The sequence below is a fragment of the Gallus gallus genome, chromosome 3 (genome assembly GCF_016699485.2).
Source record: "Gallus gallus isolate bGalGal1 chromosome 3, bGalGal1.mat.broiler.GRCg7b, whole genome shotgun sequence".
NCBI classification, from domain to species: domain Eukaryota; kingdom Metazoa; phylum Chordata; class Aves; order Galliformes; family Phasianidae; genus Gallus; species Gallus gallus.
The window spans coordinates 49,882,881-49,904,611 of record NC_052534.1 but is presented as its reverse complement, the minus strand read 5'-3'; the positions used below and the strand labels follow the sequence as shown (position 1 = coordinate 49,904,611).

The 21,731-nt window shown below is 42.5% G+C and overlaps 1 protein-coding gene across 5 annotated transcripts in view; it reads left to right on the top strand.

Annotated features, from left to right (window-relative positions):
- Window positions 1-281: 281 nt before the first annotated feature.
- The window catches only part of CNKSR3 (CNKSR family member 3), a 62,249-nt gene continuing 40,799 nt past the window's right edge, over window positions 282-21,731 (top strand). For 3 of the 5 annotated variants that reach the window (XM_015284252.4, XM_419685.8, XM_015284250.4), the window contains exon 1: window positions 282-391. Coding sequence is in view for 2 of the 5 variants with exons in the window: in XM_419685.8 (XP_419685.5) it covers window positions 340-391 (52 nt within the window). In the remaining 3 variants the exon portion in view is untranslated. Of the gene's footprint in view, window positions 392-19,761; window positions 20,508-21,380; window positions 21,469-21,731 lie in introns of those variants that run through there. The other 2 variants (XM_046939251.1, XM_040697886.2) reach the window with 2 other exon arrangements.

The following is a 21,731-nucleotide window of genomic DNA, read 5'->3' as shown; positions in this document are numbered from 1 at the left end:
CCTCACTCCGCTCCTTGCCCCACCGCGGCCATTTCCTCCCATAGGATGGGCCGGGACCATAACCCCGGCGCTCCTGCCCGGCCCACGGGCCGCCACCCGCGGAGTTCCGCTGGGGGCAGAAGCAGGCACCCGGCCCGGCCCGCCGCCAAAGGGAGCCGGCCGACAGCACCTGGGGGCGGGGCGGCGGCGGGGCGGGCTCCGGGAGGAGCCGGCCCGAGGGGACGGCCCGGCCGGCGTGGGGCGGGCGCGGGACGGGGCAGCGGGGATGGGAGCTTGAGAGGGGGTGAGTCCGCGTCCGAGAGCGCGGCGGGCGGCGGTCCCGGCGGGGCTGAGCCCGTCATGGAGCCGGTGACCAAGTGGAGTCCGAAGCAAGTGGTGGACTGGACCAAAGGTAAGGGCATCGCGCCGCCCGGCCCGGCACGGCCCGCGGGGACTTTTCGGTGCCGGGCTCGGGGGCCGGCCGGTCAGGGCCGCCTGCCCGTCTGGGAGCCGCAGCCGCTCTAGCCCTGCCGGCAGCCGGCCGGCCTCGTGGCAGCGGGGCGGGCGCCGTGGCGGTGGCAGCGCCTGTCCCGCGGCTGCGTGCTCGCTGCTGAGCGCCTCGGCCGGAGCGCTGTGGGCGCTTCTCTCCGGGCTGGGCGCGGGGAGGCAGGAGGCGGGCGGGCGGGCGTTTCAGCCGTGCCTTCCCCTGCTCCATCCCCTGCTGTGGCCGCGCAGCTGCTCGATTCACAGGGCAGTGCCAGCTCCTCTCCTTCGGGCGGGGAGTTATGTGTGTCCCTGCGCGCCTGACTCCGAGCTTTCCAGGCAGCAGCCACCCGCTGGTCGGAAACGTTTCGATTTTGTACGTTAAGCAAAAACTTTATAAACTGATTCAAGTAGGCAGGATCCATTAATCCCGTTGAACGGTGGTGGGATTAACGTTCGGGGCTGCTGCTCGGGAAGTTGAATACCGGCCCCTGCAGCTCTCCCACCCCATCTCTTTGCTCTCGTGCTTTTATTCTCTCCTTCGTATCTACGCTTACTGTTTAGTTCTGAGGTCTTTCCCTGACGGTTCCCCCTGTATGACCGATTTGCCGAGTTTGCAAAGTTTGTTGTGCTCCGGGAGGCAGAGAAAGAAAGAAGTTGGCTGTTGCAGCGGTGCCCGCCGGGTGCTGCTGCTGCTGCTGCCATCTCCGGGCTCCCCTGCGGGACATCTGCACTGAGATGGTGGTGAGTTTCTTGTGAGGGCAGTTCTGACACCCGTTTTGTCAAATCTGGTTGGACTCTGCGAGTGCTTTCCGAACAGCAGTCGGAGGTTTGCACTCGCAGTTCTTGCTCTACGGTCTGTAAATCACAGGGAACGTAGCAGTGAATTAGGTGAGGGACTTGTGACTTACGAACCATGCTGCTGTTCTCTTGGACCGTGTTTTAGTGCAGTCGTCTTTTGTTACGTGAAGTGTTTTTGCAGGCTTCTCATGGTTTGAATTTGATGTGAAATTATGAATGCTTTGAGAGCTGGAAGCTTCCCTGGATTAGGAGCGGCACTCGCTTGCAGCAGCCATTACTTCAACGTCTCAGGACCATAACGCTGATTAGACCACATGCCTGCGGTCAGCGCTTGGCAGGAGTCGGGCTCAGGACTGACTCAAATTGGGAAGTCGGGCTCACGTTGTGACGGGTCCTCCCAGCCCTCCTGAGTGTCACCGTGCGGCTGCCCCAGAAGCTCCCTGGGGATTCCATGCAAACGTGCTGTGAAGTTATGCGTTAACACACCAATAACTTCTATGGAAAGAATCTTTCTTCTGTTGGTATTGGTTGAAACAGGAGCGCATTGTTACACTGAAATAAGCCTTTTGCTTTGGCATGTGGAATATTTATACAATGCCGTTCCCCGATTGTGTTTTTTCTCTTGGGCACTGAAAGTTTGTTAACTTGCCAGATTAAAGAGTAAACCTGCTAATCATTTTAAAAGGCTTTATTACGCTTGTGCACGCTTGGCTTGCTTTCTTGCATAATTTATTTTACTTGCAGGTTCCTCTTTAGCTGGACCCTCAATTAGTGTTATGCAGAATAATTTGAGGCCTGGCTGTAGTAGGAAGGTGTATCTCCTGACTAACGCTAACACGTGTCCTTTGAAACTCAAAGGAATAAATTAAAGACTGACAGTGACTTTTGTTTCTGCTGTTGTTTTTTTTGGTTTCCAGGTAAGCATTTGACCTCTCCATGCATGGCATCATTTTACGTCACTCCCTGCCTGACAACACTGTCATAAAGACACGAGATGTGGAAAACTTTATGGTTGTGTTTTCATCACTGTGTATGAAACTTAACACTTTAATGGCTAGCTAATAGCCTTGTGAACACTGTTTCTTGGTTTATTTTTGAGCCAAAATGCTTATCTACTGCGTAGCTCACAACCACTGCATTTTCAGCGGATACCGGTAGTCTGTATTTTACCTTAGTAGCACTATCTTTTAATTCTCAAGGTTGGTTTTATAAATACACTAGATGCTTGGGAGGGAGCTTATGCCAGTTATTTGACTTTTGCTGTCTATACAGGAGAGTAAAACTACAATCTGTGCTGAACCGGTCAAGCTGTGGGGAAGAAGTTTGGCTGGTGACATTTGTTGTCTGTAGTTAGTGCTGTGGTGCCATGGAGGTGTATTATAGGAGAATGGCATGGATAATGGTGGTGGGAGATAGGTTTTGCAGGTAATGATGCGTGTGTGTCATACAGTGGTACAGGCATTTTGGAAAAACATGGCGAAGCAGAAATAAGAGGTCTCATTTGGGCTGTTTTAATGTTCAGTATAAAACTAAGAATTCTTCTCCAATAGCTATTTTTCTATTTCAAATATATTTACAATCAAACATCTATTAATTGATATATATACATATATACATATATATATATATATATATAATTATGCATATTTATTAACATATGTTACATTAACATTTATTTTCACATTAAAAAACCAACACTTTTCCCAACCAAAAGACACATAGGAACTTTCCCTCTTCTCATGAAACAAATTCCAAAAGTAAGCTGTGCATCCTCTCCAGGACAGTTAGCTAATTGACTTTTGGTGAACTTGGCTTCCTGTTTAAAACAAGTAGACAAAACTTGCCCCTTTTTTTTAACAGAGTAACCCTTACCTTGAAGAGTCACGTTGTGAGTTTTGAGATATTCGCTTCTATGCAGATGTTGTAAATAACCTTCATCTGTAATTCAGAATAGAGCATATGTAGAATTAATTTTGTAAATGTGAATATTTCTAGTTAAATCTAGAGATTTTGTAGCCAGGTTTTAAATAAAAAGTGCTTTGTTTATTGTCAACAATAGATGGTAGAAAAAGCAGTTGCTAGCCTGCTCTTGTTAATTCACTCTAGAATGCTGCTTTTTTTTTTTTTTTTTTTTCCCCAAACAAGAGTGTATTTTCTGGCAAAGCATACTATACTGACAGTAGCAGACCATGTAGCTAAGGGTAAAATCAAGGCTGCTGCTGAAGAGTTGTTCTTTTACTCGCTAGCAGCTTTGTAGGCGAAGCATTTCTCAAGCTTTGACCAAGGATATGATAGATCTTTAGCTATAGCATCAGTGTTTGAAAACTATCTGGTGTTCATATAGGCATTTCTGTTCAGAAGAAGTAATGATGTAATTACCTGATATATAATATATAATTACATATATATTACATTATTTATATATATATATATATATATATATATATATATGTTTTAAGAGTGTGATGCAGACTTGAGCAGTTTTTGGGGGCTGTCTTTAGCAGTGAGAATGTACTTTTTGATCAGGTCACTATGTTAAACTGACTTCCTTGCAGGGTGTATGTGGAGTTGATGGCATGCAGTGTTTTCTTGAAACTGACTGAACAGGGATGATAGAGTCTCTTTTTTTTTAGTTATTCCTTGCTGGGAGAGAAACTAGCTCTTGCCTGGTTGCATTTGACTTGCAGCCTTGTCCCTGGTTGAGCTAAGATGCTTACGGGCTCACAGAGTTCGCTTCTCTCTCACAGCCTTCTTATGTGTGCCCTCAAGACTGAATTGTCTGTTCATGAAGGAGTCACAGAATGGCTTGAGTTGGAAGGGACCTCAAAGATCATCCAGTTCTATCCCCCCTGCCACAGGCCAGGTTGTCAACCGCTACATCATGCACTAGATCAGGTTGCCCAGGGCCTTGCTCAATCTGGCCTTGGACACCTCCAGGGATGGGGCATCCACAGCTTCTCAAGTAATTTGGGTTATGGTGGGGTGGGCTGACAGCTGTGCAAGTTGCAGCACATCTTCAGGACAGCTGCTGGTGTTTGTTTGATGTTGGGTTTGTAGTTTTGTGTTTTGGCTATCCTGGGTGCGGAAACTAGCAAAAACCCATTTGGTTACATAAAGCCATGCATGTGAAGAAAGGTCCAGTACAGAATTGGCATAACTTTTCTGGAAGAGAACAATTTGAAGAAAACATTGTAATGTGATCATGTGGAGACGTTCTATAGTCTCAGGAGCCCCTGGCTACTTAAAACCTTGCAGCTGGGGTCACCCTTCAGGATATGGGAGAGGAAGAAAAGCTGTGTAAGGGGAAGATTCTCCCATGTGAAAAATGTCACCACTCTACTAGACAATGTTGTATCATCTCTTTGTTTTCCGCCTCTTCCCCCTGCCCCCAGGCCTAACATACTTACGTGACTTGTGACTTCAAGCCAAATTTTACATGGTAAAGACAGTTTGACACGCTTGTGGTTAGATGCCTTCTTGTTGTGAGTCTCCATTACAATCTGGTCTTTGTTACTGTAGCTGTGTGCTCAGCTAGCTCTGGATCAAGCTGACGCTTTGGTCCTTTTATCGCACCCCTGGTTCACTTATTCCATTACTAAATAGTGCATGGATGTCATTTATTCCAGTGGCTGTTATGTCACAAAATACTCTTGATTTCCATTCCTGGTAAAACTTGAGGGCAACTATTTTTATTTATAGGTATCCTGGAAGGAGGAGGAGGAATATGTTAATTTAGTAATAGTTAGCATTATTCGAGAGGGCCTCATGTTCTTTTTTTAGAGTTATCTTGCTTACCCAGAGAGATTTCAACAAGGTCAGCTGTGTTAACTGTGTGCTGGGTGCTACAAACCATAGCTGGGTTTCAGAAGCAGTTGTAAGTAGCATGTAACACTGAAGTTATTTTTTTTTAAGCCTTTTTAAGTATTCTGTATTGGATACTGTTGTGTTGAAAGTATTTTGAAAAAAAAAAACTAACACTAATAAACCTTAACTTCTCTGTTTGCTTGGCTACTTAAAACTATTTGTAAAGTGTTTTTATTATGTAGATGAGAAAATGACGTTGAATGTGTGCCCTCTTTTCAGGTATTTCAGCTGAAATTCTGAATGTTGCTGGCCTGTGATGTTTCGTTAGCAGAAGGTGAAAATACTAAATATATTTAGCGTTTGCCTGTTGGTTGGAACTTAAAGTCAAAAGCTGTTCAACCAGTTTGTTCTAGTGCTAGCTTAAAATTATTCATTCATTGTTGCTAAGTGAATGTGTATGAAAAAAGTAGACCAGTTGGCCTCTGTGTTCACATGTTCATGGTTTTTTTTTTTTTGTCCTGTGTTACAGGTTTTTTTGTTATTTTTTTATTTTTTCCCCTCACAATCTGCTGTTTGCTTTGCCATTAAGGGGCTGTTCAAACGATTTTAGCCGAACATCAAAGGTCTAAAAGCAGAGGGCCGTCACCATAATGTCTTGAAAAGAAACATTTTTAAATGCTAAAATCTCAATGTGCATTGCTGGGAAGTTGATTGTAACCTTGAGTGATGTAATACAGCTGTGACAAAGAATTTTAGGATACAGGGCAGATAGTGAGTACAAGACATACATCTTTAGGTAGTACCTAGACATAGATAGAGCTGTTAAAAGCCAAGATGTTTGTTGTGTATTAATCAACTAGAGATATAGTGATAGCAGAAGAAATTTCTCTTAACTGTAACTGCTCAGTAGTAGCAATTAGTTGTTGCATCAGTAGTGTTTTTTCTTCTTTCTTGCATGTTTTTTTCTACAGTGGTCACAAGCTTTTTCTTCCATTGTTTGAGGCTTCTGTAGTCAGTCTCATTTTTGATTAAATGTGTCAGATGTTCATAATTCTAGTTGCTAGGAGTTTGTTCCTCATGTTTCTGCCTGGGACTCTGTTTTCGGCATGTGAAGCCTCTTGGGTAAGGATCGTGCCTCTCTCTGTTTGTACACTGTCTAGCACACCATAAGAGCTAGTGGAAGACAAAATACAGAGCACAGGATAAAATTTGTGTTGAAATTTGTCATGATGTTTTATTTTCTTAAGTAAAAGAACCTGACAAAAGGCTATTAGCCAACAGATGCAACTAGATGAATTGCAGTTATGAGTGATGTGGCATACAGCCTGTCAACAAGTGTTCAGAAGCATGTTTTTTTTTTCTTTTTCTTTTTTTTTGAGTTGGGAGGGGTGTTATTCATCCTTTCATTTGATTTCTTAAATCTGAACTTCTGGATTGCCTGATTTAAGTCATGTTCTAACAGATAAGCTCCTTCCAGGCATCTTAGAATAAGATCTTCCTTTGCAGGGAAGCTTCACAGTGAAAATATATTAATGCTCATGTCCTAACAGTGTCTCTGTGAATAAATGGAAAAAATTGATTACTGTTGCATTTTTTTTTCCATACTTGTGATGTTATTAGTCTTAATTTGTATCTTGCATTTTCCTGCCAACATCACGTACTTAGGTTTCACCTCCCTGGAGGTTTGTTATTTTGGCAATGTCTCTTGGCTCTATCCTCCAGATACCCAAAATATGTAAGTCCTGTCAAAAAGAGGAGGTAGTGAGATTCTGATGTTTTCAAGGCTAACCTAGGGAAGGGAAGGAGAGGATGGATAAGAGCTAACAGAGCTGGGGCTTCTCTAACAATCCCCTATATATTTGTAGTAGTTTTTCAGGACCCATTTTTTTGTGGTCACAGAATTGGTCTCAAATCTTAATGTTTCTTCACAAGCTTGCAGTAAGAGATAGGAAATTCAAAGAGAAATGCTGTTTGACTCTGGATCTCTGTCTTATGTTAGGTAGGGTATATATTCCTTTTGTCATTTGGGCTCTCATTTCTACAGTGAGATGACTTCTGAGTCTGAGGTATCATTTGTATCCCTGGGCCGTGCTTGCTTGCTTTGCATAAGCAAGCATAAGTTTGTCTGTGGATTTCCATATGCCTGCCTCCATCTTTTCAGAGTGTGTACAATAACATTTCACAGCTTGGAGGATTTGTGAGAAGGAGGTGTGTAGAATCTGCCTGTTCTTTTTTTAATAGCTTAAAACAATCACTACCTATTAAAATAGATAATTACGGTATTATGAAACATAGCTGTTCTTCATCAAATATTACAAATGCTGGATAAAATCAAGCATTTGTGTTTTGATTTGATGAGACCAAATCACTGACCTTTGTAACTTTGGCCTACAGACATTCAGTATCTGACTGACTTATACTGTAATAATGCATTAGTGTTGAGCTTGAGTAGTTTCTCTTGTTTCTCATAGCCTTCTACACCTCAGTCACTGTAGTACTAAAATCTATTCGGTTTTTGGACTGTTCCTTATGTGAGTAGTAGGGAAGCTAAGCATCTGCTGTGGTGTTACAATCAAAGCTCTGTGGTGCATATATGATCTTATCTTTCTTTTTGATCAAAGGAGAGATCTCCATTTAGGACTTAATTGGTGCTCATCAAGGGCTAAGGCTTTTGCTAAAGGAATGTTGATACACGCTTCTAGGCTAACATGATCCTGATGTCTCTGTCTTGTGTATGCAAAATGAAGGTTGCTTAGGTTGTCATCCTTTTATCTTTAATGTTAATAATATCTTTTCTTATCTCACAGAGTCTTGTATGACTGGAATGAAGTTTGCTGGGTGAATGCTTTATGAACAGTTCAGTAATAAGCCTATTTTGTCATTAAATAAAAGATAACTTTTCTGATACAGATGCTTTCCCAGTCCAAACAGAAGAGCAGGGCTCAAGGTGTTGCTTTGTTTGTTTGTGTTGTGAATTTACTGGCCAATGAGGCAAGGCTTCTGTTGGGCTTCTTGCCTTTGTGCCTTGTAGAAGACCCCTGTGTAACCAAGGGGGATTTCTGCCTTCTATTGTTGCTGTTGCCCGTTCTGTCCTGAGCTGAAGGCCTTGGCAGTGTGCTTCTTCCTCCTCCTCCATGAACTAAGTGTGGTGAGAGGGCTGCGTCCTTGCTGCGTAAGCCAGAAAGCAGCCCTTTAATGATGTCTAGATGTGCAAATAGGATGAGGCCCTGCTGGCCTCGTCGTTGGGGTAGCAGTATCATGGCTTCAGTGTTGAGGAAGCAGAACACTGTACTGAGCGGGTATCAGTGCTCTGCTGCTGAGGAAGCCTGTGCTTTGGCTGAGGGTAGGAGGGAGAGGGAACAATAGGAGCTGAAGGCCTATTTTTGTCCTGTGCAGGAGGCTCCCCAGGAAGGAGGGCTGTGAGAGCAAGTTCAGACATGCCTGAGGAATGTGGACTGAAAAGCATGTGAAGGTCCAGGATGCAGCTGTGCCCATAGGAGTACTGCAGGGCCTAACAGGAGTGGGTGTTTCCTCATCTCCCTTGCTCCCTCAGCGCTTGTAGCAGGGATTTCTAGTCAGTGCTTGGCTAGCTGTCCTCTACGAGGTTCAGGATTGTTGTTGGCTCCACAAGCAGGGTTCCCAAAGGATTCTGGCAAAAGATAACTTAGTAATTGTTGGCATTCCTAATGCAAGCTATAATGGAAACTGGTTGAAAGAGGAGTCAAAAGATAAATGTTTTTTAAATTCTGTGATCTTGTACTAGTTTTTTTTTTCCCCTTTTAGTTGTGTAGTTCTCCATGTAGCAATTGGATTTCATCTGTACTCACCAGAGGATGCAGCTTTGTACCTCTTATGCTGTTACCTGTGTAAACATAAAGGCATCATAGTTATTTACTTGTATTTTGAAACAATCCTTCATCTTTCCTCTAACTATAATATAAGCTACTATTTAAGACAACAGCACTGGGTACATAAATCCATACATGAGGGAAGCAAGCCTATCAGTAACCTTTTTTATTTCTTACTGATTTTAGTTGTATCTCACAGTAGCATGTGATTGTTATGTAGATTGAACTGATAAATAAAAAGAGTAAAGAATATGGTTTGCCTTCAGTTGAATTTGAGATTTAATGGTAATATTGGAGGATCATGTCATACTGGCATTTGACCTATTTGTTCTTTATTCAGGAGGGTAGATGTGGGTTTGATGCAATGGTGCTGAAGCTGGAGCATTAAAATGGGTCGCTCTAAGTGCAGTACTTCCACAGTGGGTACTTGCTGGCAGTGGGGGTTCTCTGGAGTGGGGAATCTGTTCTGATGGTTGCATTTAGGACAGTTTTATCCTTCTTCCGTGTCTTGCTGCTTACTGCTTTATTAGGTCCCGTGCACCAGGCTTTTGCTAGCTAACTATAGTACTTTTATAAAGATTTAAAAAGTATTAAGGTGACTAGAACAGAGCCTTGAGAAATGAAGTATCTAGGTGTGATAAGTGTACTCTGTGCCTTGTGCACTTATTGATTTAACTGTTACGTATCATTATGGCAGTACCTCTGGTGCTTCCATCTTTATTTAATCTTCCTGTACACCCTCTCAGTTGGGAGCTGCTGTGTTACTCTTTTTAAACTGAACACGAGCCAGCAGTGTGCCCAGGTGGCCAAGAAGGCCAATGGCATCCTGGCTTGCATCAGAAACAGTGTTGTCAGTAGGAACAGGGAAGTAATTGTCCCCCTTTACTCAGCACTGGTGAGGCTGCACCTTGAGTCCAGTGTCCAGTTTTGGGCCCCTCACTGTAGGAAAGACATTGAGGCCCTGGAGCGTGTTCAGAGAAGGGCAACAAAGCTGGTGAGGGGTCTGGAGCACAGGCCTTATGAGGAGTGGCTGAAGGAGCTGGGATTGTTCAGGCTGGAGAAGAGGAGGCTCAGGGGAGATATTATTGCTCTCTATAACTACCTGAAGGGAGGTTGTAGTGAGCTGGGGGTCAGCCTCTTCTCTCATATGACTAGTGATAGGACTAAAGGGAATGGCTTCAAGCTGCGCCAGGGAAGGTTCAGGCTGGATGTTAGGAAATACTTCTCTGAAAGGGTAGTCAGGCACTGGAATGGGCTGCCCAGGGGGATGTTCAAGGAACGTTTGGACATTGTGTTTCTAGGCATGGTTTTGTGGGGAAACATTGGTGGTAGGTAGACAGTTGGACTGAATGGTCTTGGAGGTGTTTTCCGACATCAGTAATACTGTGATTCTGCATTGCTCATTAACTCCTGAACTGTTTGGGCACCTTCACCTGTGGCAATGTGTTGTGATGCAGGTGATGAAGGAAAATGATTTTCCTCTGGTCCTACTGTGGGAGGCATTCAAATCAGGATTAATTTACATCTCTGCTCCTGTTCTAGTCACTGGAGCCTGGAGAATGGCTCAGCAGATCTTGTCTGTTTTGTGGTGAGTTGAAGGATGCTCTAGGCTATGTTGAGTACTGCAGAGGTCCCTACTGAGTGTAATCCTGAGAGTGTAGTAAGCATGTTGATCCCCCATCTGGGTCCATCCTACGGTGTCCGCTGCAGAGCAGCAAACCTTGCAGGCCCTGGTTCAACCCTAGGTTCCCTTTCTCCATAGTCATTCAAAAGCTCCTATAGTGCAGCAAGTGACAGCAAAGTGGAGGCACGGTCAGTTAGAAAAGTTGTGTGCATAAGAAAAGAGAGCATGGCTTCATTTAGGGTTGTTGAAATACTCCTAATCGGTAGGCATCTGTTGTGGTTTAATCTGGCAGGTAGCTGAACACCACACACCATTCTCTCACCCACCCCCTCCCAGTTCAATGGGAGAGAGAGCTGGAGGAAAAAACACAAATTAGAACTCATGGGTTGAGATAAAATCTTTTTACTGAGACAGAAAATGAAGAAAAAGGAGAGTAGTAATGATATTACGTGTATTTGTGTGTGTTTGTATGTGCATGCACAAAACAAGTGATGTACAAGCAGTTGCTTACCACCCACTAACCAATGCTCAGTGCTCAGCCAGTCACCAAGTGGCGGCTGCCTGCCTGGCCAACTCCCCACTGCTTTTAAGAGGGTTTTTTGTTTTGTTTTGTTTTTGGCGTGATTACGTGTTGCATAGAATATTCCTTTGGTCAGTTTAGGCCAGCTGTCCTGATTCTGTACCCTCCCAACTCCTTGTGCCCACTCAGAGCACAGTGTGAGAAACTGGTATGTCCTTGGCTCCATACAGCACTTCTTAGTAACAACTAAAACATTGGTGTGTTATCAACATTGTTTTGGTTTTAGGAGAAAAACAGCATCATATCAGATACTATGAAGGAAAAATCATCTGTGTCTCAGCTAAAACCAGGACAGCATCTGATGTCTGGAAAAGTTTTTGATCGTCTAATGTGATCTGTATATGGCAGAGCTGTAATTATATCGTGTGCTATTCATCACCTGCTGGAAAAAATTGTTACTTATAACATTGAGTTCTTAAAATATTGCATGAGACAGTAGTAAGAGGTACACGTGGTGATCATTGACCTCGTTCGTCCTTCTTGCTTCACTTAGCACTCTTCTGCCCATTGTCTTTGCTGGGTGGACTACCTTGTACAGCTGTGTAAAGAGATGAGTAGCAGCTCATGTTGCTGCATGCAGGAGCGGCTTATAACAATTGTAATTGAGTCATGTGTAGCTGATACTTTTTAGATCTTTGTGGTATAATTAGAAACACTTGGAACAGACTTCTGGAGCTATTTTGGATTCTTTTTATAGAAGAAAAACACAACTTTTGTGCTGCTAGCCATGATGGGACGCCAACTGCAAAATGATGGTTCCCAGTGATGCTAGTGGAAGCCAGTATTTGGTGAAGTAGCTTGACTTGAGGGTTTTGGCAAGCTTCTTAGACCACATGATAGGGTGTAGATACCAAGCTGGTGAGAATCTTGCGTGTATAAAATAGTCTCTTCAACAAGGTAATTGAAAACTGGATGCTGTTTTGTAGCCGTAGGACCACTAGCAGTGCTGTATGTGTGCCTTTAGCATTATAAGTTTTATCCTGGCATCTCAAGGCAGAGTAATTGAAGAGGATTTTCAGCTCCCAGCAGAGGAGCCATGTGCCAGACATGTCTAGAGACTTTTTCAGCCGTCATTTGCAGAAGTATTAATTTTCCAAATTGTGAACTTATATGTATGTGTACAGGTTTCACTTAAATTCATATGAACTTGGTTGCTGCAAAATACTGAATGAACTGTGTGGTTTCTAACCCATGTGTAATTGAGCATAATGCGTGTAAACTTATAGGCCAATATCATCCTCAGTCTTGAAAAGATTAAGCATGGGTTGAAATGATAGTCAGCAATTATTTACCTTTGGCTTTACTGAAATATATTTTTGCCTTTCAATATTATTGTTGCTGGGTATTCTAAAAAATCTGATAACCTCTGAAATTTACTCTTCTATTTTGCAGTCCGCTTACAGCACTCGCCCAAGTATCTTTGTTAGCTGTGTCCATGAGGGCCCTCCCTGGAGCTGCTTCCAGCACCTAGAAATTGTGTGCTCCCTGTATTCTGGAAGAGATCTTTGAAAACAAACAAAAGAACCCCAACGAAACAACAAACAACAGCATAAGAAACAACATCCAATTTATCTGAAGTGCTGAAAGAAGCAGGATCTTGTTACCACCCTACTAAGAGAGTGCAGTGTCTGCTCACACTTATACCTCATAATCCAAAGCTGCTGCATGAAGATGCCAGATGGAGTGGCTTACACAGATGTAGGGCTCTCTTCTGTCCTCCTTCGCTCCACTTGACTTTGGAGAGTGAGGCTTCTGGTCAGCTTGGAAATATTTTGGGCTTGTGATTCAGAGCCCTTGGTCAGCTTTGCTATTCTTTATCTTACGTATCTTTGGCTTACCTACAATTACATTTTACAATTGGGTTTCTTACATTTAGGGTGTTGCAGTTGAACTCCAGTGAGGTCTCTGCTATTTTGGGAACCAGCGTCATCACTGCATGCGTAACTAGGGCTGCGAGACAGCATGGAATAGTGCAAATGTGTCAAGCAGCTAATTGTTTGAAGCAATTACTTTAAATGTCTAAATCAATTTTAAAAAATATGGGGAGGTGGAGAGGTTTTGTGATTGACTACTTAATTGATAAATCTTGCTTTTTGACACAGTCTCTTAAAAAGAAGTTGAGATGCTTTAGCGATGTGCTTTAAAGTACCTATTGTATTGGGTGCTTCAAGGCTGGTCTCTCCTGTCACTGGAACAATGTTATCAGTGTGTTTTGCTTCTTCAAAGTCTATTTTGTGTCTAGTTCATTATGTCTGCCTTCTCGTTCCCCCCCTTTCTGCTCCCTTCATTGTTACTCTGAACGTACACTACTAGCAGCTTTCACTCCTGCAGCTCTTCATGGTCAAGCCTTTGCCTAGCCTTACTTGGCATATCTTTCCTCATACATTCCTTAGAAGTCAGTTGCTCCTTTGACTAAGATCTTGAAGCCTTCTCTTATCATTTTTCATTCCTGCAAAGCTGTCCTCAAAATATCATCTGTGATGGCATCAACCTTTGCAGGCACAGTGTGGTGGCACAGTGAAGTGACTGCTGTCAGCAGGCTGGGGTGTTCTTTCTTATTTTGGTGTTATTTGGTGTGTTTCAAGATCACTTTGGATAAGGATTGGGATTTTTGCTCTTTAATCTTGAGGCTCTTTGTATCCTGGCTCATGCAAACAATGACTTCTAAAGAGAATTATTGATGTAAATGATGTGGGGAGTAATGTAGGCATGCAAGCAAGGGCAGTGTATCCTAGGACAACCCAGCAGTGACTGGGTCCATAATGAAGAGGTATATGCACTGTTAGCATTTTTGCTAGTGTCATGTAGTTTGCTGTGACATATTAATGTGATTAGCTGGTGCTGATGGCTGGTGATTCTCAGGTGCCTGTACTTCTGCCTTCCTGGTGACTGTGAGAAGAGTGTAAGGTACTAGTCATCAGGATTTCATAAATGTGTAGGAGATGGTCATGCCCATTTGGCAGATGCATCAGCTGCTGCCATATAAGTTGCTCCTTGACCAGCTCCCATGGGTGTAGCAGTAATCACAGCGTTTGCCAGGGTGCACACACAGGAGAGATGAAGGTGAGTAATGGACTTTGTTGCAATCAGCCAAAGCAGTTCCACATGGTGGTGTGAGAAGGCAGCCAAACTAAATTAAAGGGATCACCCTGTTTCTTCTTGGCAGCCAAGAGGCAGTCAGTTTTGCAATGCTGGTTCTTGTTTCCACTGTGGGAACAGACAGCAGAGCGTTAATTAACAGAGTTCAAGAAAAGGAGCTCTTGTGACTAATGAACTACTCCTTCAACCACAAAAAACCCTGAAACATTAAAACAGCAAGCTCTTAATTGCATACTGGAGATGAAGGCCCTAGGGCAGAAGGTTGTTGCACTGTATTAACCACATAAAATTATCAGACATGCTGGTTTCATGTGCTAGAGATATAAACAAATACTGTAGAGTGTACTGTTACTACTTTAAGAAAATAAATTGGCTTTGGGCTTGACTTGCTCAAGTCTGGTATCTATTTTTGGGGTCAACAGAGGCCTTTTGTGTACTTGCTGGGGAGGCTCAAAAATTACTCCTACTGAAAAGGTGTTGACCTAGTTTCCCTGGAAGGGACAAGCCATGGAGGCAGACACTTTATGGTGCTTCCAAGGGGACAGTATTTTTGTGTTGCCTGCAGTCAGCATGTTATTACTCTGCTTAATATTGCATGTGATTGAATACTGTGCTCATCCTTGTTTTTCCATTTTATTTCTTCGAAAGCGTATTCATCCGTGCTGTTATGACAGTTATTTGCTGTTGCAAACAAGATATACAGAAGATTGCTGATGGGATATGTAGTCTCATGGAAGTGCAGGTCAAGATCAAGTGGACAGAAATAATTATTTTTGTCTCTTTGTGAAATGGATTTTTTTTTTAAAGTTGTGCTGTTGCATTGCTAAGGAGTTATGCTATATAGTAGCCTCCAAAGGTTTCCCTGCCTGGTGGTTTCAACTCAGAGATGGGGAGGGGAATGTGATGTACTTAGGGTCTGGTCTTTGTTCATGAGCTTGCTGGGCTCAGCTGATCCTCACTTTGGGAGGGGGATGTGTGCTGCTGCTCTTAGCTCTCTTGAGCACGTGAGCATTTTTGGTGTCTGTGGCTCTCATTCCAGCTTCTTTCACCATAGTTAGTATGTATACAGGTGAGAGGGGAAACAGCAGATGAAGCTTACTGTCTGCAGATGAAGATGTTGATGACAGTTTTACATCTATTGTAGTAAAAAACATTGGACTTAAAAGGTATGAGCTGGGTGAGATTTCTTAAGAGTAACTTAGGGTTATGAAGACTTTCATGTTATTCTGTTTATGTGCCCATAATGCTCTTCTTTGGATTGCTTGCTTTTGAGTTACTGATACTTCTGTCAATTGAAAATAAGCACTGTGATAGGAAAACAACAAAAAAAGGTTTTGTGCTTACTGTTGTTGAGCCAGTGTGGTTATTCGAAGGTCACTTAGATGGTCTCTGTTGGGCAAATTTCTCAAATGGAAATTTTGAATATAATTTCCCAGTGAAAGTGCAGTGTTCATATCCTTCCCTTTACCTGCTTGTATCATTCTTCTGAGTCCTTTCTTCTCTGATCATGCTTTTACCATAACCTAATTATTTTCCTTCTTCCATAAAAATGTGTTGCCAACCTTTTTTTTTTCTATAATAATCTTTCCCCTTGTGATTGTATTGTTCTTTATTCCTGCGTTTTCTGTGGCTTTCTCTCTCAGATATTATCTTGTCACATTCGCCTTAACTTGGGTAGGGGCAGCTTCACTATTTCCTGTTTTATGAAAACGTGTCAGAATTCTGGATTTCTGTCCTCCATAAAGAAGGTGCTTATAGAAGTGAGAGCAAAAAAAGTTTTGGGGAGATGTATTAGTCTTTGGATTGGGAGCCTTCATCGTTTTCCAACTTACGGTAGGCAATAGACAGAAGTTCCTGGTAGCCTTTGGTGGTGACTATTTGAAAATAAATTGATACTTCACAGCTTTCTGCTTGTGCATCTCTGTTACTTGTGCTGAGGGCACTGTTGGAGTCAACAACAATTTCTGGAAGTTTTTACAAAGAGCACATGGGGCTGGTGTCAGCTTCTCAGTAGGAGTCTTAGTTCAGTAACGTTAAGCCATGTTTGCATAGAGAGAAAATATCTGAGACTGCTTTTTTGTTGTTGCTTTTCCCACAGCTTCCTAAAGTTGTTCATGTCTTCATTCTGGGGGAAAAACGCTCCTTTCCCTCTCCTTCCTCTCTCCTCATCTCCCTCTGCTGTTCTCTGCTCTCTGTAAGACCTAATGTTTAATTTGGGTGTAAATAAGGTCACTACGGTACCTGTAGGTGAAGAACAAAGAGGAACAGTAATCAAATAAGCTTCTGTAAATTTGTTTTAAATGAAGGTCCATCACTGCATAATCAACAACCAGGAGTACTCTCCCAGGTTAAAACCAATCCACCTGGTTGTTCATTCTTCCCTTATAAAATAGCAATCAAAAGTATTGCTCCCGAGTACAGAATACATTGTTGGGTATAGTGAGCAAATACTTCTACTGATTCTTTCTACTGTCTGCACTGATTCGGAAACTACACCAAAGTTCTATAATAGGCAGTGAGAAACACATGGTCTCTGAGGTTTGTTAACAGGTGTCTCACGTTAGTGTCCAGCCATACCCTTGTAGTTACGTGCCTGGGGAAGCTAGAGCAGTGTCTACATTCTGGCAACTGGAGTATGTTCTGATTCATCTACATAAGCATACACAGGAGCCTCTGGACTTTCAGTGCAACCATGAGGAATGAGAATGAGCAACTGGATTTTACATGAAGCAGGAACACAAACCTGTCACTGTGATGCTGAAGTTAATGGGTGACCTTCTGATCTCTGCTGCTAATAGAACAGTAGAGCAATGAGTTATTTTTAGCACTTAATGTGATGCTTGAGGTTCAAGATCAGGGCCGGTGTGTTAAAGATTACACACACACTGCTTTCAAAGGTCTAAATTGTGTCAGACTTAAAGAATGCAAACAATCTGTGGGATTAGTGCATCTCTCTTGCAAACACGGAACTCAAAGCCTCAAGTTTGTATGCCACTCACTCTGTTATTACTGGGGCTGGTAAATGGTTAGTGTGGATCATTGCTTTCATGAATGTTAACTGTTTAACCTACTTAAAATTCCCTCCCCTGCATTAGTGTACACCTGTCCATATAGCTGATATAAAGTTTGCTGTAACTGGTACTGAAAGCAGTTGTATTTGGGATGAGGGATACAGGTGGTCCTTAGAGGTGCATCAGCCATTGGGTTAATAGGCAATTTCTCTGTGGGAAACTTGTCAGCTGTTAGGAAGTATCTGCCTGTTCTTTCCTCTTTTAAGTGCTGCCTGTCTGTAACAGTTTCTGTTCACCCAGTTTTTGGATTTGTGTTTAATTGAGGCTTTGGGGGGAAAATTGATTATTGATAAACTTGTTTTATGTGAAAGCCAAGCCCAGTTTGGAAGATTTAACATTAAAAAAAAAAAACAACACATTTTAATACTTCAAAAGTAACATTATTATTTTCTTTTAAGCAAAGAGATAGTGGCATATCTCATAAAAAAAAAAAAAAACCAACTCCATATGAGGAAGATATTTACTGCACATGTGAAATTAGTGATGCCATCATTACTGCATGGCAGTAATGAGTTGAGGAAGCATTGCTTTGTAGTGCCAGCAGGCAAAAAGTGGTACAGGTTGGAATATAGGTGGCTGTATTTTATTAACTTAACTATTTTTCCCTGTGAAGAGGAAACATTTCCTCTTTCAGACAGCTTTGAATTTTTGACATTTTGAGAAGACTCATCTTGGGATGGTGCTGATGTAATGTTACCCCATTAACAACAGTAATATACAATTTACAATTGAGATTATAGGAATTTATAAAGGGAATGGCTCTCTAAATTGTATGGGGGTGCTTTGATGTCTGGAGATGTTGTGAAGATTATTTTAAAATTTGGTTGTGAATTTCATTCAAGCATAATAATAGCAAATTAAGGTGAGACAGAAAAGTTGAGTCCAAGGAAACTGCCTCTCGGTATGTTTAAATTAATATACCTGCTTCTTGGAAAACGGAAGCAAGGAGATGTTTTGAAAAGGGGAGCAATCTTCTGAAGGACGTACCCTTCGATGGGGAGTAAAATATTGTTTCACTTCAAGTGATATTCTGCAGTATGGAAGATAGTAACCTCTGCGTCCAAAAAGACCAGTCTAACCAGCAACCTTGAGATGATGATGCGAGGCAGCGTTGCTGGATTTGAACTGCTTAGGCAGCAAGCATACTTATCCCCAGATACAAAATATTGAAGACACACTATGGTGAGTGATGTCATTTGGGAAGGGCTTCTTTTTTGTTTTGTCAGACACCAGCAATGCAGAAATCCTGTGTCATAGAATCATGGAATGGTTTGGGTTGGAAGGGACCTTTAAGATGATCTAGACCCAGCCCTCCGCTATAGGGAGGGGGAGTGGGACACCTCCCACTAGACCAGGTTGCTCAAAGCTCCATCCAACCTGGCCTTGAATGCTTCCAGGGAGGGGGCATTCACAACCTCTCTGGGCAACCTGTTCCAGTGTCTCACTACCCTCACAGTAAAGAATTTCTTCCTAACATCTAGTCTAAATCTACTCTCTTCCAGTTCAAAGCCATTTTGCCTTGTCCTGTCACTACTTGCCCTTATAAAAAGTGCCTCCTCAGCTTTCCTGTAGGACCTCTTCAGGTACTGGAAGGCTGCTATAAGATCTCCTTGGAGCATTCTCCACTCTGAAAAGCCCCAGCTCTCTCAGCGTGTCTTTACAGGGGAGATACTCCAGGCTTCTGATCATCTTTGTAGCTTTCCTCTCAACCTGCTCCCTCTCTTCCATCTCCTTCCCTTCTTCCCCCAACCACAGCATGTAAGGAAGTGCAAATAGGATCACCAACTATACCTTTCAGGGTCATGCGTTATATGCTGCTACCTTCTGACCCACACCATGCTATACTCTTCAGTCTGCTACACATCTTGTGGAATGTACTGCCTTTTGTCCAATATCACACCAGTCATTAAAGTGCCGCCTTTTATTCAAGTCCATGGTGCTAAATGCAGTCCTACAACACCTCTCAAGTTCCTTCCAAATGGCACCTATATACTTCCTAAAATTTTTGCCTTGCTCTGTATCAATTCACTACCATGTGTGTACTTGTGTCTTATGATGGCGTATGTTCCATAATACAGAGCTGCTGTTTGCAGCATTTCTCTGGTGCTCTGGTGTACCTCACTGAAGATGATTAAGTGCTGCCTGATCACCTGGTGGGGCTGCTCATCACCTCTAGTTTGGCTCTTTGTCACTTGGAAGGTTTTTTGGTAGCTATGTGGTGGCATTGTACGTGTGTGAAACAAGAGAATCGGGGATATTTTTCACTCAGGGTGGTGACACACTGGAACAGGTTGCCCAGAGAGGTTGTGGATGTACTATTCCTAGAGGCATTCAAGGCCAGGATGTGGCTCTGGTCAGCCTGCTCTAGTGGCTGGCAACCCTGCCCATGGCAGGGGTTTGAGGTCTTTTGAGGGGTTTTGAGGTCTTTTTGAGGTCCTTTTCAACCCAGGCCATTCTGTGATTCTGTGAAGAGGGGGGAAGAGGGGTGGGATGGGTGGTGGGAAGATTGGGGCTAAAGAATCAGTCTTCAGCCATACAGAATGATTGTCCTAATTCCATAATTTCCTTAGCTTCCCGAGCTTCTGCCTCTAAGGGCTTAAATGATTCCATATCCTGCTGTGGGTGAAGCTACAGTATGAATTTCATTGAAGTAATAAAATGAAAGTAAGTTATTTCCATTAAAAAAGTCTGGTTCTTGTAATCTTGTGGGTGACTTTATAGCTAGCACTGGGACTGTGTTTTAAGTTTTATGCAATTATACTTCCATAAGTGAAATGGTGAAGTATTTAAAGGCTTGTTTTGGGTAAAAGCTCTCCTGTATGAAGTGTGTTCGAATAATGATATGAAAACAAAATGAAAGAACAAATTCAGCATGGTTGGATGCATTGGAAAATTTAGGGAAATATATTTCCTTGTGCTTTCATTGTGGAAAAATGTCTCTTTTTGAAATGAAATGAGTTTCTGAGGTGAGTGTCTTCGCTTGTGTGGCCATGTTGCTGAGAGTCAGGGTGCTGGGCTACCTTGAAGCTGGAGTGGTGACTGGGGTCTTACGTCAGTTCTCGTTGCCACCTAGTTGCGGAAGAGACAAATGCTGTGGAATGCTCACAGGTGATTTGTTTCTAAGGTACTCATTCCAAATATTCTGTACAGGCGAGAGCATGTGACAAAGCAGATAGATTCCTTACAAAGCCTAGCGCTGTGTGGAGGGCTGTGCGAAGGTCAGTAAAAGAGCACAATGGACCTACTCTGCAAGAAGCTGCGAATTCATGTTTGGGTATAACTTTAAAATGCGTTGGTTGCCATGTTTTGGTATGTATTTAGTATGAAGAAAAAGTGAGTCAAAACAAGCCTTAGTGGGATGAGAAAGTCACAGTGGAATCATCAGCTTTCCTCTACTTCTTGCTTTTGATTCTTCTGCTTGCTTTTGTTTCCTGATGGAGGAAGACTTGGTGTTTCTTTGGGCCTCTGTATATTGGGAAGCAACTTGTTAGCATCCAAAATGAGTTGTTCTAGATTGAACAGAACCTCCATGTTTAAACTAATGTAAATGTTTCATTGCCAAATCTCTGATGCAGCGTTTGAGGACAACACTTTATGTCACAAACAGCTTCTAAGATATATTTGTTTATTCTGATGTACTTGGAACTTGTTGCTTGAGAGGAATTAATGGAGCAGCTGATGTATGTTGAGTAACTCCCACTGATGTCATGGACATCAGTTGCAAGCAACAGAATAGGATAGAAAGAATTTTCCAGAATGTAGGATGGATCTGACAGTATTTTTAGATTTAAAAAAAAAAAAAAAAGAAAATCCGCTCACATAGATCCCTTGGTACAGACACTTAGAGGGTCATCTTTCTTTCGTCTGCTAATGCATGCACATGACTTTAAGGCCATGTTGAGTGGCTGTTCTTTTACCATGCTAAAGGCTCCATATTTGCTTACGCTGTTAATTGTCTTTACAAGAAGAATGGCTTTATTGGATTGTGACAAACACTAAGGTATGTTCACTGGATGTGATTGCTGTCGACACTTTAAAATGGTGGAAAAATATTCTTCATTACTAACAATTGTGTGATTTTTTTTTTTTAGCTAGTACACTAATCTACTGCAGTATGCGGAGCCATCGTATTTAAGCTTTGTGGATTTAAAAACCCTTTTTTTGGATGAGGGGGGGTGGGTAAGTTGATAGATATAATCCTAAAAACTTATTTGGAAACAGCAACAAAATATGAATCATACTAGTGGAAGTGCTTCCATGACAATTAAGAGCTATTCTAAACCTAATTTAATTACAGCTATTTTAAATGCAACCATTGGACAAATAGACATGCATTTGCATGCATTGGTATACTGGGCAGATAAATAGGTTCTTGTTTCTGTCTGGAATGTATAGTACTATAAAGTAGTATATAGTCTAGATGCTACATGTGCTTATTTAAT